Source organism: Mandrillus leucophaeus, unplaced genomic scaffold (assembly GCF_000951045.1).
Source record: "Mandrillus leucophaeus isolate KB7577 unplaced genomic scaffold, Mleu.le_1.0 Scaffold298, whole genome shotgun sequence".
Lineage (NCBI taxonomy): Eukaryota > Metazoa > Chordata > Mammalia > Primates > Cercopithecidae > Mandrillus > Mandrillus leucophaeus.
The window spans coordinates 2,855,751-2,872,482 of record NW_012103120.1 but is presented as its reverse complement, the minus strand read 5'-3'; the positions used below and the strand labels follow the sequence as shown (position 1 = coordinate 2,872,482).

The 16,732-nt window shown below is 37.7% G+C and overlaps 1 protein-coding gene across 2 annotated transcripts in view; it reads right to left on the bottom strand.

Annotated features, from left to right (window-relative positions):
• Positions 1-16,732, bottom strand: part of COG5 (component of oligomeric golgi complex 5) — a 362,534-nt gene that overhangs the window by 343,046 nt on the left and 2,756 nt on the right. For both annotated transcript variants that reach the window (XM_011986381.1, XM_011986382.1), the window contains exons 2-5: positions 12,894-13,033; positions 9,525-9,582; positions 3,573-3,627; positions 3,401-3,470 (exon numbers count right to left, since the gene is read on the bottom strand). In XM_011986381.1, the coding sequence (XP_011841771.1) occupies positions 3,401-3,470; positions 3,573-3,627; positions 9,525-9,582; positions 12,894-13,033 (323 nt within the window). The remainder of the gene's footprint in view (positions 1-3,400; positions 3,471-3,572; positions 3,628-9,524; positions 9,583-12,893; positions 13,034-16,732) is intronic.

Genomic DNA, 16,732 nt, shown 5'->3' with positions numbered 1-16,732 from the left:
ACGACTGAACTAAAAAAATTCCAAAGAAAGCTTCAACAATAGATTCAATCACACAAAAGAATCAGTGTGCTTGAAAAGGGGTTATTCGAAATGATCAAGCCTGAGGAACAAAAAGAAAAAAGAAAAAGAGTAAGGAAAGCCTTTGAGAATTACGAGATGCCATCAAGCAATCCAATTTACATATTATGTGTGTCCCAGAAGGAGCAGAGAGAGAAGAAAGTTTATTTTAAAAAATAACAACAGGCCGGGTGCGGTGGCTCATGCCTGTAATCCCAGCACTTCGGGAGGCCGAGGCGGGCAGATCACAGGGTCAGGAGATTGAGACCACGGTGAAACCCCATCTCTACTAAAAATACAAAAAATTAGCCAGGCGCGGTGGTGGGCGCCTGTAGTCCCAGCTACTCAGGAGAAAGGCATGAACCCGGAAAGAGAAGCTTGCAGTGAGCCGTGATCGCACCACTGCACTCCAGCCTGGGCTACAGACCGAGACTCCGTCTCAAAAATAAATTAATAAATTAATAATAATAATAACAAAAACTCCCCAAATCTGTGGAAAGATAAAAAATATCCAGGTATAGGAAGCTCAAAGACCTCCAATCAGATTCAGTGTAAACAAGACTACCCCAAGATATATTACAATCAAATTGTAAAAAATCAAAAACAGAGAGGATCTTGAAAGCAGCAAGAGAAAAGAAGCACATCACATACAAAGGAATCCCAAGACGGCTATGAACAGATTTCTCAGTAGAAATCTTATAAACCAGGAGAAACAGGGATGATCTATTCAAAGTGCTGAAAGAAAACAGGCCGGGCGCAGTGGCTCACACTTGTAATCCTAGCACATGGGGAGGCCAAGGCAGGCAGATCACCTGAGGTCAGGAGTTCGACATCAGCCTGGCCAGCATGGTGAAACCCCGTCTCTACTAAAAATACAAAAATTAGCCAGGCGTGGTGGCGGGCACCTGTAATCCCAGCTACTCGGGAGGCTGAGGCAGGAGAATGGCTTGAACCTGTGAGGCGGAGGCTGCAGTGAGCAGAGATCAGGCCACTGCACTCCAGGTTGGGTGACACAGTGAGACTCCATCTCAAAAAAAAAAGAAAGAAAAAAACCAACAAATCAATATCGAAACAACAGACTTTAACTACACTCTAGACCAAACAAACCGAACAGACAAATACAGAACATTGCATCCAATAGTGGCAGAATACACGTTATTCTTAAATGCACATGAAACTTTTTTCAGGATAGATCATATGTTAGACCAGAAAATAAGGCTTAACAAACTTAAGAAGACTGTGATCATATCAAATATCTTTTCCAACCACAATGGTATTAAACTAGAAATCAATAAAGGATGGATTTTGAAAAATTCACCTAAAAAATTCTAAAAAAAAAAAAAAAAAAAAAAAACATGCTTATGAGCAACCAATGGATCAAAAAAGAAATTAAAAGATAAATTTTAAAATATCTTGAGACAAATGACACAATATACCGAAAGTTATGGGATGCAGCAAAAGCAGTACTAAGAAGAAAGTTTATAGCAATAAATGTCTACATCAAAAAAGATTTCAAATAAATAACCTAACATTAAACTTCAAGAACTAGCAAAAGAACAAACAAAGCTCAAAGTTAGTAGAAGGAAGAAAATAATAAAGATCAGGGCAGAAATAAATTAAATATAGACTAGGAAACAATAAAGATTAATAAAACCAAGAGTTGTGTTTTGGATTTTTTTTTTTTTTGAGACAAGGTCTTGCTCTGTTGCCCAGGCTCCAGTACAATGGTGCAATCTCGGCTCACTGCAACTTCTACCTCCCAGGCTCAAGTAGTTCTCCCATCTCAGCCTCCCGAGTAGCTGGGACTACAGGCATGTCACCATGCCTTGCTATAAGAGTTGGTGTTTTGAAAAGATAAATAAAATCAATAAAACTTTAGCTAGACTAAGAAAAAAAAGAAGTCTCAAATAAAGCCAGAAATGAAAAAGAAAACATTATAATTGATATTACAAAAATATAAAGAATTATAAGAAACTACCATGAACAATTATATGACAACAAATCAGATAACTTAGAAGAAACTGATACATTTCTAGACATATACAACTTACCAAAATTGAATCATAAAAAATAAAATCTTAACAGATCAATAGAGAGTACACAGATTAAATCAGTAATAAAAAGTCTCCTAACAAAGAAAAGCCCAGGACTTGATGGTTTTACTGTTAAATTCTACCAATCATTTAAAGAAAAACTAATACCAATCCTTCTAAAACTCTCCCCAAAAAAACAAAGATGGAAACATATTTCTAAATTCATTTTATCAGGCCAATATTACCCTTCTGTCAACGCCAAAGACACTACAGGAAAAGAAAATTACAGGTCAGTATTCCTGATCAACACAGATGCAAAATCTTCAACAAAATACTAGCCAATCGAATTCAGTAGCACATTAGAATAATCACGCCCCATGATCAAGTGAGGTTTATCTCTGGGGTGCAGAGATGGTTCAACATGTGCAAATCAATAAATGATATACTACATTAACAGAATGAAAGGCAAAAACCATACCATTTTGATAGACGCAGAAAAGGCACTTGGTAAAATTCAACAACACATCATGTTAAAAACTCAAAAAAAATTGTTACAGAAGGAATGTACCTCAACACAATAGAGGCCATATACGACAAGCCCACAACTAACATCATAATCAACAGTGAAAAGTTGAAAGCTTTTCCTCTAAGATCAGGAACAAGACAAGCATGCGCACTCTCACCACTACTATTCATCAACATAGCCACTGGAAGTCCTGGCCAGTGCCATTAGGCAAGAGAGAAATAAAAGGCACCCAAACCTGAAGGGAAGTAAAATTGTCCCTGTTTGCAGACAGCATGATCCTTTAGATAGAAAAGTAGATAAAGGACCCTAAAAACGCCATCAAAAGAGTGCTAGAAAAAATGCATACAGTAAAGTCAGAGGATACAAAATTAACATACAAAATCAGTAGCATTTCTATACACTAACAACGAACTATCCAAAGAAATAATTAGAAAAACAATCCCATTTCCCATTTACAAGAGCTACAAAAAAAAAAAAGTTAGAAATAAATTTAACCAAGGAGGTGAAGCATCTATACACTGAAAGGTAAAAAACATTGATGAAAGAAATTGAAGAAGATATAAGTTAATAAACAATTATATACTGCAATGACAGTGAAAATAATTCACTTTAGATTTGTATTTTTTGAGCTAGACATCTTAAGGCTTTTTAGTATTGTTTTCTCCTTTTCTCTTACCTTCTGTTCCCATTCTCTTACTTCTTCCAAACTCATACTCTTCAATTTTGTCCACTTATGAAAACAAAATGAATAATAAGGTCTAAAGAAACAAAAGTAAGAAACTACCTGAAGTCTTGCTAGTTGTGCAGTACGGGCAACTATCTTATTGTATGGTTCAACAATTTTTGCTTTTATCCTAAAGAAAAAGAAAAGAGAGGAGTCAGAATAAAATCATTTTCAAAATATCAATGGATAAAAATATTCCCATTTCATTTATTTATAAAATTAAGAACAGTACCTATCAACAGCTCCCTGTAAAGCCCCAATTCTCGTCTGCATCATCTGAAGAACACCTAGGAAAACATAAGCTTACATTGGCTTTACAAATTTACAGGGCATCCAACTGGGTAAAAAGTTTAATTAAAAGAAAATACATGCATATATAATTTTAACTTTTTCTGTCACCATCCTAATCCAAGCAACCAATATCTTTTACCCACACTGCTGTAAAAGCCTGTAACTGGTCTCCCCCTCCAATCTTTGCCTCACAAAAGAAGCCTGACAGGGAATGGAAACTGACTGCTTAATGGATGTGGGGTTTCCATTTGGGGTGATGGAAAAGTTCTGGACCTAGATAGTGAGGATGGTCGCACAACACTGTAAATGTACTTAACGCCACTGAATTGTATGCTTTAAAATGCTAAAAAGGATAAATTTTATGTTATGTATATTTTAATACATTACCAAAAAAGTATGACTGATCCTCCATGATATCCCCTTTGCCCCATCACTCCTATATTAAAACTATAGCCCACAGCTTAATCTACAACTCTCTAGGCTTACAACATGAGGAAATTTTCACAAAATTGGAAAAATATTTTCAGGAAGATCAAGCTTAAATTTTATTATTTAGGCTTTCAATTAGTACAGATATTTAATTATTTTGAAGGCCATTCTTTAAAATTCAGTTTCTATATCCAACTGGCATAGTTGTTTTGAAAGCATAGTAATAGCTAAATTTAAGTATAGACATGTCGTCATATTTTAAGTGAAGTAATGTTAGAACAAATAAACATTCCTATCAGCATACAAGTATAATAACACAGTTTAGTCCAACAGAATCCTCTCTGAACCAAAGATTCCCACTTTTGCGCTGGTTTTGTGGTGTATTCACCACAAACTGCCAAGAATAAACTGCCGTTACTTATAACCATTTTCTTACATCATATTCTCTCCACAACCCAGTCTCAATGGGTTTCCACCCATACTCCACCAAAACAGATCTTATCAAGGTCACCAGAAATCTACGAGTTGCCAAATTCTATTGTTAGTTCTGTCTTAACCTTGTTCAAGCTCTCAGAAATTCACAGCAGTTGACTACTCCCTTTCTGAAACATTTTTTTGTCTAGGCTTTCAAATCAACACACTTCCCGGGTCTCCTATTATCTCATTAGTTGTTCCCACTTCTCCTCTGGCAGACCTCTACATGTGCTGGAGTACCCCAAGATGTGATCCTCAGCCATCTGCTCTTCTCCATCTACAATCTTTCAGGAATTTCATTCAACTCCAAAGTTTTAAATAGCTCTGTTCAATAAAATACTGATTTTATACACACACACATATACAGACGTATACACATATATCTATGTAAAAAGATTTTCTTTATATATCTGCCTATGTTCTCATTCCCTATCTCTCTGCCCTCTTTCTCTCTCTTCCTACTGTTACATCAAATTTAAGATACCCAAGATAGTTTATGCCCTACCTTGCAACCCATCAAAAATCACACTTCTCTCCAGGCTATGACATCTCCATTACTCATACCATCATCTATCTATCCAATTTTTGAGACCAAAATCCTAGGAATAACTCATGGTGACTTTTTTCCATCAGTTCTTTCATCTGCCATCAACAAATCCTATCAGCTTTGCCTACATTTTACTCCATCTGCCACCCCTCTAATCCAAGGCATCATCAACTTAAACTATTCTAATATCAGGGACACTAGTTTGGAAGCTTCCACCATTGCCTTTTTCTATAGAGCTATCAGAGTAAACTATTCAGAGTATTAATCTCATCATACAATAACCTGATTAAACTCTTCCAATGGTTGGCCAGGTGCGGTGGCTCAAGACTGTAATCCCAGCACTTTGGGAGGCCGAGACGGGCGGATCACGAGGTCAGGAGATCGAGACCATCCTGGCTAACACGGTGAAACAAATACAAAAAACTAGCCGGGCGAGGTGGCGGGCACCTGTAGTCCCAGCTACTCAGGAGGCTGAGGCAGGAGAATGGCGTGAACCCGGGAGGCGGAGCTTGCAGTGAGCCGAGATCTGGCCACTGTACTCCAGCCTGGGAGACAGAGCAAGACTCCGTCTCAAAACAAAAACAAAAAACAAAAAACTCTCCCAATGGTTTACCACTGCATTTAGAATTAAATCCAAATTCTTTCCCAAGAACCTCATCTACGATTCTCTCCCTCCTTCACTATTCTGGGCTACTTTCTGCCCCTCAAACATGCCAAGTTAATTCCTGCTTTCCCATTTATTGTTCATTCTTCTCTCCAAATCTTCCCGTGATGGCTCCTCCTTATCTTAGATCTTGACTCAAACGTCATCTTCTCAAAAAGGCCTTCCCTCGCCTTCATCCATCCCCATCACCTGTTTCATTTCTCTGCAGAATTTACAAATAAAATTTTTCTTTCTGTTTTCTGAGATACAGTCTAACTCTATTGCCCATGCTGGGGTGCAGTGGCATGATCTCAGCTCACTGCAACCTCTGCCTCCCAGGTTCAAGCAATTCTCATGCTTCAGCATACAAGTAGCTGGGATTACAGGCATGATCCACCATGCCCAGCCCTGTTTTCTATCTGTACTTTTTTTTTCAATCTACCTCCAGGACCAGAACATAGTTCCAAAAGGACAGTGACTTTGTCTATCGTTCACATGTGCCTAGTACTTAACAAGTTCTTAATTACTATTTGATGGCCTGAATGAAAAAATAAATGAATGAGGCTACTTTTTTTTTTTTCTGAGACGGAGTCTCGCTCTGTTGCCCAGGTTGGAGTGCAGTGGCGCGATCTCAGCTCACTGCAAGCTCCGCCACCCAGGTTCACGCCATTCTCCTGCCTCAACTTCCCAAGTAGCTGGGACTATAGGCGCCCACCACCACTCCCAGCTAATTATTTGTATTTTTAGTAGAGATGAGGTTTCACCATGTTAGCCAGGATGGGAGGCTACCTCTTTTTATATTACAAGCTTAATAAATATTTCTCAAAATTCCATGAAAACAAAAACTCTATTGCTATAGCTTTCTGAAACCTAGCAAATTCTCAAAGTAGTATTTGGAAGAATATTTTAAAAAAGAACATTTTTAAATAAAATAGGCTTAAACATACCTCCAAACTACTTACATGGTAAAAAATTTTACATATTTAGGAGAATAAAGCAGATGAAGTAGATGCTAAAATAATATTCAATTTTTCTAATATGTATATACACCACACTTATTTTTCAGCATCTCAAAATAACATTCTAGTAAATACTTAGAAAGACACATCATGCTAAAATGAATACTAAGCAATTCACACTTTAAGTTTTTTATTTTATTTATTTTCTGAGACAGGGTCTAGGGTCTTGCTCTGTCACCCAGCCTGGAGGGCAGGGACACAATCACAGCTCACTGCAGCCTCAACCTCCTTGGCTCAAGCAATCCTCCTACATCAGCCTCCCAAGTAGCTGGGACTAGAAGCATGCACCACCATGCCAACCTAATGTTTTATTTTTTATAGAGATAGAGTCTCATTATGTTGCCCAGGCTGCTCTTGAATTCCAGGATCAAGTGAACCTCCCACCCTGGCCTCCCAGAGTGCTGGGATTACAGGCGTGAGCCACTGCACCCTGGCCTACACTTCAATATTTTATGTTCAAATAATCTAGTGAATATTCTGAGATAATCATAGGAATAAAGTAGCCAACCTTTGTACTCTACACACTTGTACAAGACATAATCATTCTAATTCAGTCTAGCAGTGTATTTCAAATATTTTAATCTTTGAAGAACATCCTGGGAAAAACAAGCACATTAAAGAACTAGAACACATATTTAAAAGCCACAGTGAGAAATATTTCTGTTGTGGTGATTCATCTAGACCTATATACACTCAATGTACTACCATGCCATCCTTATAAATAAAAAACTAGCATGTTTTAAAAATTGCCATTAAAGTATTACTTGCTCTCAGAAATGTATAAAAATATTATGAGATTTAAACACATAATTAAAACTAGTGAGCTTCTGCACAACCAAAAAAACTATCAATAGAATAAACAGACAACCTACAGAACAGGTGAAAATGTTTGCAAACTATGCATCTGACAAAGGTCAAATATTCAGAATTTATAAGAAACTTAATTCAACAAGCAAAAACACAACTCCATTAAAAAGTGGGCAAAAGACAAAAAGAGACATTTCTCAAAAGAAGGCATACATGCAGGCAACACACACATTAAAAAAATGCTCAACATCACCAATCCTCAGAGAAATCAAAACCACAATGAGATACCATCTCACACCATTCAGAATGACTATTATTAAAAACTCAAAAAACAACAGATGATGGTGAGGCTGCTGAGAAAAAGGAATGCTTATATGCTCTAGGTGGGAAGGTACAGCCACCGCGGAAAGAAGTTTGACAATTTCTCAAATAACTCAGAACTACTATTCGACCCAGCAATCCTGTTACTGAATATACATTCAAAAGAAAATAAATTGTTCCACCATAAAGACACATGCACTCATATGTTCATCGCAGCACTATTCACAATAACAAAGACATAGAATCAACCTAGGTGCCCATCCAGAGTGAATTAGATTTTAAAAACATGGTACATATATACCATGGATACCACACAGCCATAAAAAAAGAATGAAATCATGTCCTATACAGTAATATGGATAGAACTGAAGGTCATTATCCTAAGCAAATTAAGGCAGGAAGAGAAAAATCAAATACCACACAGTCTCACTTATTAGTGGGAGCTAAACATTGGGTACTCATAGACTTGAAGATGACAACAATAGACAATAGGGACTACTAGAGGAGGGAGTACCTAACTGTTGGGTACTATGCACACTATCTGGGTGACAGGATCATTTGTATCCCAAACCTCAGCATTATACAATATTCTCAGGTACAAACCTACACATATACCCCCTGGATCTAAAATAAAAGTTGAAATGACTAAAAATAATAATTAATTTCCAGTACTAAGTCAATCAGTACTTAGAGCTTCTTAATTTTCCTAAGAACCTAGTCAGATATGTATTCCAGATTTCAAACAACTATTTCCAAAAATATTAAGTTCTTCATCAGGGTATCTTAGAAATACTGTACATGCTGAGAATAAGTTAATATCTTTTGGTACATAAGAAATACTGGGGGAAGCATTACAGAATATTACATCACAGAAAACAATATCCTCTCTCAATAATTTGATCAACATAGGGAAAAACCACTTATCTTTATTTTGATGTACAATGATTAAAAATAGTAATCACAATAATGTAAAACACAATAGTAACAATTCATATTTATGAGATGTAGTTTAATTTAATCAAGAGGGAATGAAAAATTCATAAAATATTTAGTCAAACAAAAATAAGCAGATTTGTAAAAATAAAAATCCAATTATTATTCGACTATACTTCCATTAAAAAGAGTTGCAGAAAAGGCTCCAAGAAAGGCAAAAATAAGAAAAAAATTCCAGCCTCCTTCCAGTACTACCCACTCTGGTATTGTTGATGTTTTTATTGTTTTAATTAACTAACACAGGTGCACTAAATATGTGCAGGCATTGTTCTAAGTATCTTGCTAATTCATTTAATCCTCAGAATAATGCTATGTTAGTACATATTATACTCTTTTACAAATAGGAAAACTGAGGCAGAGAAGGGTTAACTAACTTGCCCAAAGTCAAACACCTAGTAAGGAGTAAAACAAGGATTTGAACCCAGATCATGTAGCTCAGGGGCCAGCAAAGTTTTACTAAAGTTTTACTGAAACATAGCCACACACATTTGTTTTCATATTATCTGGCTACTTTCACTCTACAATGGCAGAGTTTAGTAGTTGCAACAGAGACTATGTGGCTGGCAAAGTCTAAAATACTTCCCATCCAAAGTAGCTTGCCAAAGCTTGCCAATTCCTGGTCTAGTCCTACATAATCTCTAGCAGTTAATAGAAATATACCTTCCAACGACTCAATCCCAGTTGCTTGTGCCAGTAAATCTTCATGTCTTGCAACAACCTGAAAATCAAAAACAAATGATTAGCTTTTGCTCCGTTAGATATTTTTCCTTGTAACCACAATGTAGAATCGAAGGTCTCGCTTGGAGTAGAAATGAGGCAAATACAAATACAAAAGAAAAAAACACAGGTTTTTAAGGTGTGTCTGAGATGAGTTATAAGCAGGAACACACATACATTTAGAGTTCAACACAGAGCAAGAGGAGTTCAAGCCTTTTCTTAGCCCTGTCTTAGTCTGTTTGGACTACAAACACAAAATATCTTAGACTGGGTAATTTACAAACAGAAGAAATTTTTATTGCTCACAGTTCTAGGGGTTGGGAAGTCCAACAACAAGGCACTGGCAAATTCAGCATCTGGTGAGAACCCATTCCTCATAGATGGTACCTTGTATCTATCTTCACATGGTGGAAGGGGCAAACAAGCTTCCTCGGGCCTCTCTTAGAAGGGCACTAATCACGTTCCAGAGCCCCTAGCTTTTAATACTATCATATTGGAGATTAAGTTTCAACATATGAATGTTAGGGGAACACAAACATTCAGGTAAGCCCCTTGCTATCTTAATGAAATGCACAAGTGGAGTTGTGCCAAAAAATGTACAAAACCAGCTCATTGTTGCCACACCATTACTATGTTTTCCCTTTAAAGAATATTTTCAAACATCAGGTTCTCTTTGTTCTTGAATTTGATTCAGCACCACCAAGGCCACATTCTACTCTGGAAAGATACAGCACTCAGTGCTCACCTATACCTGAACATCTCTCTGCTTCCAGTTTCCCAGTGTCACACACCCACAGCAAATCCTTTTCCCTATAGATGTTTGATACTTTTATGAAAATTAGGGCACTGCAGATGGCCAGAACAAAAAAACCAAGAAGGTTACAAGTTAAAGGCCACATGCAAGAGATTCCCAGAAACATCAAGAAATCATTCAAATCTTTAGAATAATGCAGGAATCCTTATTATTGTGTGCCTTTTATTCCAATGAATATGAAGTTTCATGTCTAGTTTGCTGACTGAAGTTCTTAATCACCAAAGATTAATTCACTGGAACCCCTAAATCCTCCACTTTGTCCTGTTTCAGATATCACTGTCCTGTCATTCTGTCAAGTATCTTTCTCTCGAATCTACTCAAAGTATTACCCTTGGTCATCTCAGTCTGTTACTTGTAAGGTTCCCAGAAGATGTCCAAATTTTTCCCAGTCTACGGATACAGTCCTCAATATGTCCATCTTAACAAGACAAACTTTCTTAAAATTATCTATTCTCTTTTATCACTAGTAATACTTTGGTAAGGTTAAAAAGCCTGAAACTATAGTTTCATAGACTCCCTTGCAACCAATTAAATGATTTTTCCAAGAGTTGTGGAAGACAAGAGAGAGGAAAGCTAGGCCAGGCACGGTGGCTCACACCTGTAATCCCAGCACTTTGGGAAGCCGAGGTGGGTGACTCATTTGAGGTCAGGAGTTCGAGACCAGCCTGGCCAACATGGTGAAATCCTGTCTCTACTAAAAATACAAAAAAATTAGCCACGTGTGGTGGTGCACGCATGTAGTCCCAGCTACTTGTGAGGCTGAGGCACAAGAATCACTTGAACCCGGGAGACAGAGGTTGCAGTGAGCCGAGATTGCGCCACTGTACTCCAGCCTGGGTGACAGAGCAAGACTCTGTCTCAAAAAAAAAAAGAGAAAGAGAGAGAGGAAAGCTTACTGTTTCAGCTAGTAATAAAGGTTCTGAGACCTGAGAATTTAGACACAGTTAAGAGAACCACATTGACCACTCCAGTATTTAGTTATCAGGTATCTAGAAGCAGAATTTTAGCACTGGCATGGAAGGTAAGAACAGGTACTTCCAGGCCTCTGTATTGTATCTGTGGTAGTTCCTTCAACTCAGTCCACTAGCTATTCACCCAACAATTTTATAAGTATCCAAACTCTCTGTATAAAGTGTCTTCCTTAGAGTGATTTCTAGTTCCTGCACTAAACCCTAATAGTAAATATTTTACAGTTTTAGACATCTCACTGATATAGACTACTGAGACTCCCAGACTTCCTCTACTTCACATCCTAGGCTACTATAACTTCTCCCTCTCTCTCTCTCTCTCTCTCTCTCTCTCTCTTTCTTTTTTGAGACAGAGTCCTGCTGTTGTTGCCCAGGCTTGAGTGCAACGGCACAATCTCGGCTCACTGCAAGCTCCACCTCCCAGGTTGAAGTGATTCTCCTGCCTCAGCCTCCCAAGTAGCTGGGATTACAGGCACCCACCACCACGCTCAGTTAATTTTTGTATTTTTAGTAGAGATGAGGTAGTGCCTGTTGGCCAGGCTGGTCTGGAACTCCTGACCTCGTGATCCTCCCACCTTGGCCTCCCAAAGTGCTGGGGTTACAGGCATGAGCCACTACGCCTGGCCTAAACGTGTTTTCTAAGTATCTGCCAATAAAGATTGAAATCAAATTATATATAATTAGACTTTTAGAGTTAAAATGACCTTAGAAGTCATCCCAGTCCTATCTAAGCCACTCAAAGAAACTAAGACACACAAAAAATCAAGTGGATATGTCTCAGGTTATACCAAATCTATGTTTCCTGGTAAACGATTGATGTTTCATACATACGTTCATTCATTTAAATATGTATTAAATACCTACTCTATCAAAGGCAACACTAGAAATTATACCATAAAATCGCCCTATAAAAATTACACAATTTTAGGAGAGGAAGGAATCTTCAAAGTTATCTACTACAGTCTCCTCTTCCTCTTGCTTATTCCAACCCATCTGATAGATTAAAAAACAAACAAAAAAGCTAGACTTAAAGACATTAAGATTAAAGTCAGTTAACAGCATAGCTAAAAGTAGGACCCGTCTCCTAACTTCTCATATTGTATCCTACTCAGAATAACATTTATCAACTTTCTGTAATTTCAGCAAATGCTACATTTTGTGCTTATAAAGTATGAATTGCCAATGTAACATCCCAATTTTTTCTTATTCACATTGTTTTACTTCCAAAATTCCATTTTCTATTATCTTTATAGAACACATCCTATTTTTTGCCCACTAAATTCATTGCATAGCAGTTAAGGTGGTGAACAGGAAGTATGAATGAAAGGCTTTGGTGAGGTGGTATATTAGTTTTTTAACAAACAAAAAGTGGTTTACAGAAAATTTCAAAAATTTACTTTGAAAAATAAGTCACACTGGTAAGTATGCACTTCTTCATGTAAATATGCATTTGTATTTAATAAGATTACAAAAATGCTAAATTATCACTTTAGGCTAAATATCCATAGGGACCCTGAAAATCAGAATTACCTGTAAGTGTAGTTCTTTGTCCAACTGACTGATTCCTTGGGCAAGTTTTGCTAGTTGTTCAGCAATTACAGCTTGATGAATAGATTGAGAAGTATAAGTCTTTACATCAAAGTCTTCGTTTAAAAAGTCACTATAACACTCTGGATTGGGGAAAAAATAAGGAAAAGTCCTTAATTACCCTGTACTAAACCAGTTATTAAACAACAGAACAATGATAATCATAATTAACATATTTTGATCCCATACTCTGAACCACTCCACTACACTGCTTAATGCTTACTTTTATCATGACCCAAAAAGAAGTATAACATTGAGAAAGAGATTAAAAACATAACTACTGGCCAGGCGCAGTGGCTCACGCCTGTAATCCCAGCACTTTGGGAGGCTGAGGCGGGTGGATCACCTGAGGTCAGGTGTTCAAGACCAGCCTGTCCAACATGGTGAAACCCCGTCTCTACAAAAATACAAAAATTAGCTGGGCATGATGGCAGGTGCCTGTAATCCCAGCTACTCGGCAGGCTGAAGCAGAAGAACAGCTTGAACTCGGGAGACAGGTTGCAGTGAGCCGAGATTGTGCCATTGCACTCCAGCCTGGGTAACAGAGCGAGACTCCATCTCAAAAAAAATCAAAAAACAAAAAAAAAACTACTAGCGATAACTATTAATGCAACACAACAAGATCATTGCCAGTGAAAAGACAACAGGAAAATTGGCTATATATATAAAATATTTATGGCCTCAGATATCTCTAGATCAATACACAAATACTGTTACAGCAAAGTGAATCTGGAATTTTAGTAACAATAGGAAATATAAATTTATAGGTGTTACTGAAATTTAGGATTTATGAGTGAAATATGTTAACGGAAAGAAAAGTTGTTTAAAATAGGCCCCTAATAGACAGAAAACAGAAGTAATTCTAGATGTTAAAAAGATATCCCTCAATATAGAAATCCACAAATCTATGGATGAAAGAAAAATTAAGAGAATTGAAAGTTAAAAATAGACACCCAGAAGGGAGCTCATGGTAACCATGTACCAAATCTCCTAATGATATAGTAGATACAATTAAAGCTGCCTTCGGAGAGATGATGAAACAAGCAAAATAGAGTACTTATAAGAAAACCTAATTGTCTACATCCGCTATAATGCATGCTCCAAGAGGGAAAGAAGGTCTTTGTTTTGTTTGCTAACTCATCTTCAGTGTCTGAACAATACCAGACACATGGCACGTTCCATGAATTAACAAATCTATACATCAGCTGATAGTATCATTCTGGTAACAACAACAACAAAAATAAAGTCTCATACTCTTGATTACTCTTAAAATGTAGTGGAATGAAAGAAGGAAACTGCTACATGGCTACTTTTAAGTCTGAGAACCACATTTCCTTCTAATTTGCCAAGTGCTTCTCAGAACTAAGAATCCTGTCAGCCAGACAAATGAAAAAAAGCCCTTCCAAGCAAAGGGAAGGCTCAGCAGTGGCAAATGCCAAGGCATATTTTGAGAAATAAGGGGAATACTGATTTCAGTGTGTCTAGATCGTAGCACGTCTATATTGGGCAGAAATGGTAAAGAATGACAGATGTGGTTCCAAAGGTTGGAGGGCAGTTTGAAAAGAGGTTTGTAAGACATTCAAAATGTTTAACCATATCTCGTTTAAGCCAAGAAACTGCACTATCAGCTTTATGTTCCAAAACAATAATCCTGGCAGCTGTATAGAGGATGATGGAAAAAGGATTAGTCACACAGCAATGTGCTGAAGTTGTCTCTTCCGGTTCTTGAGCACTGACTGTTACATTTTCAGGAATTCTGTGAGCCAGTTGACCTTTCACACAGATATCTTAAAATCTACGATGGTGAGAGTATTTACACCATGGCAATCAGCAAACACTACAAAATCAGGGCTTTTTCTATTTTCCCACAAAGCCAATTAACAATATACCCAAGAAATACAACCACAGAGGCCAGTAAAGTACTATGTTAACAGCCTAAGTGACATAATGAAGGCCTGAATAAGACCTGAATAAGTGGCACTAAGAATGTCAAAGTGACAAATTTGACAAATATTCACACTGCATAGGATGTAGGACTTACTGACAAGCTGAAAATGGGTGATCAGGTAAAACAAACAAGGATGATTCCCAAATTTCTTGATTAAGTAACTGATATAGGAAATTTAGTTTTACACTAAGTTAGACCACTAGACACTGAACACACAAAGACGAACATAAACCTCTGCCTCCAAAGAATTCATAATTTACAAGGGGAACAAGCACACATTTACCTAACAACACAGTAAACACAGATACAGAGACTACCAGAGGAAAAGATTAGGAGAGAATAGAAAAAGTGATTCCATTTCATTTTTTCATATGTAAAACTTGTACTGTTTGTTCATATGTAGATTTTCATGTGTATTACAGAACTGGCACTACTTGTTTACTATCAAAATAGAAATGTCCATACAGGTTATGGAACGGCATATCATAATAAAATTAAGATAGAAATGTCCAGTAGGCAGTTAAAAATATAGTTTTATAATTCAGAAGACAGGTAAAGATCATACTGAAACCACAGAAAAGACCAGATGATTTAGGAAAAAAAGTTTTAGAATGCACAGAAAGGCAGAAAAATGAGGAAGATAGGAAAGTTGGGGGTGGAGAGAGAAAATGAAAGCAATCAAAGAGACTAAAGAGTGCTCAGGGAGAAAGAAAGAGAAACAAAAAAGAATGGCAAAAGCCAAAAGAAGGGATAAAGAAAGTTAGTAGTAGTAGTATCACAGAGCTTACAAAGATCAAACACAACAGGATGTGGCATTTGAGGGCTTACAGCCTTTAAAGAGATGAATTATATAATGCTTCTCTTTTATAGTTTCCTCATTCCCATAGGAGGCATATCATAAACACCTCACCAATTTTCATACTATGCATCTGTGCTCACCAAGCCTATCAATTCGATACTGTCATTAGCCAAATCCCTAATACAGTGAATCAAAGTTTCTGCTGGAAATGCTTACTTCCTCAGGAATGTTGGGGGTGGGAGGGGTAACAGAGACAGCTTAATTCAGAACAAACTGAACTACAAGTATCTACAGGAACCTGGAAAAGAGCACTTAGAGAATTAAGAATTTTTTAAAAGCACAGCACCCATAAACCACATGAGAAAAGTATTTCAAGAAAGGAATTAAATGCTATTACAAGTTAAAGGAAAGGACCAAAAAAGTGTCCATTTGTCGTATGTGCAAGAAAATCATTGGAAACCTTGCAAAGTTATTTCAATGGCATAGATTGAGGGTGATTGAGTCCCCAGGAAACAGGAAGAAAAAATCCAGAGCAGAGTAGGAGGGACTATCCTTAGAAAGGAGCAGAGACTTGGCTGGGCATGGTGGCTCACGCCTGTAATCCCAGCACTTCGGGATGCCAAGGTGGGCAGATCACGAGGTCAGGAGTTCGAGACCATCCTGACTTAATACGGTGAAACTCCGTCTCTACTAAAAAATACAAAAAAATTAGCTGGGCATGGTGGCGGGCGCCTGTAACACAGCTATTCGGGAGGCTGAGGCAGGAGAATGGCGTGAACCCGGGAGGCGGACCTTACAGTGAGCCGAGATCGCGCCACTGCACTCCAGCCTGGGAGACAGAGCGAGACTCCGTCTCAAAAAAAAAAAAAAAAAAACCATCAACCACATTTGGTGGGGTACACCTGTAATCCCAGCTACTTGAGGAACTGAAGCAGCAGGATCTCTTGAGCCTGGGAGGTCGAGGCTGCAGTGAGCAATGATGGTGCCACTGCACTCCAGCCTGGGCGACAGAGCTAGACCCTGTTTCAAAAAAAA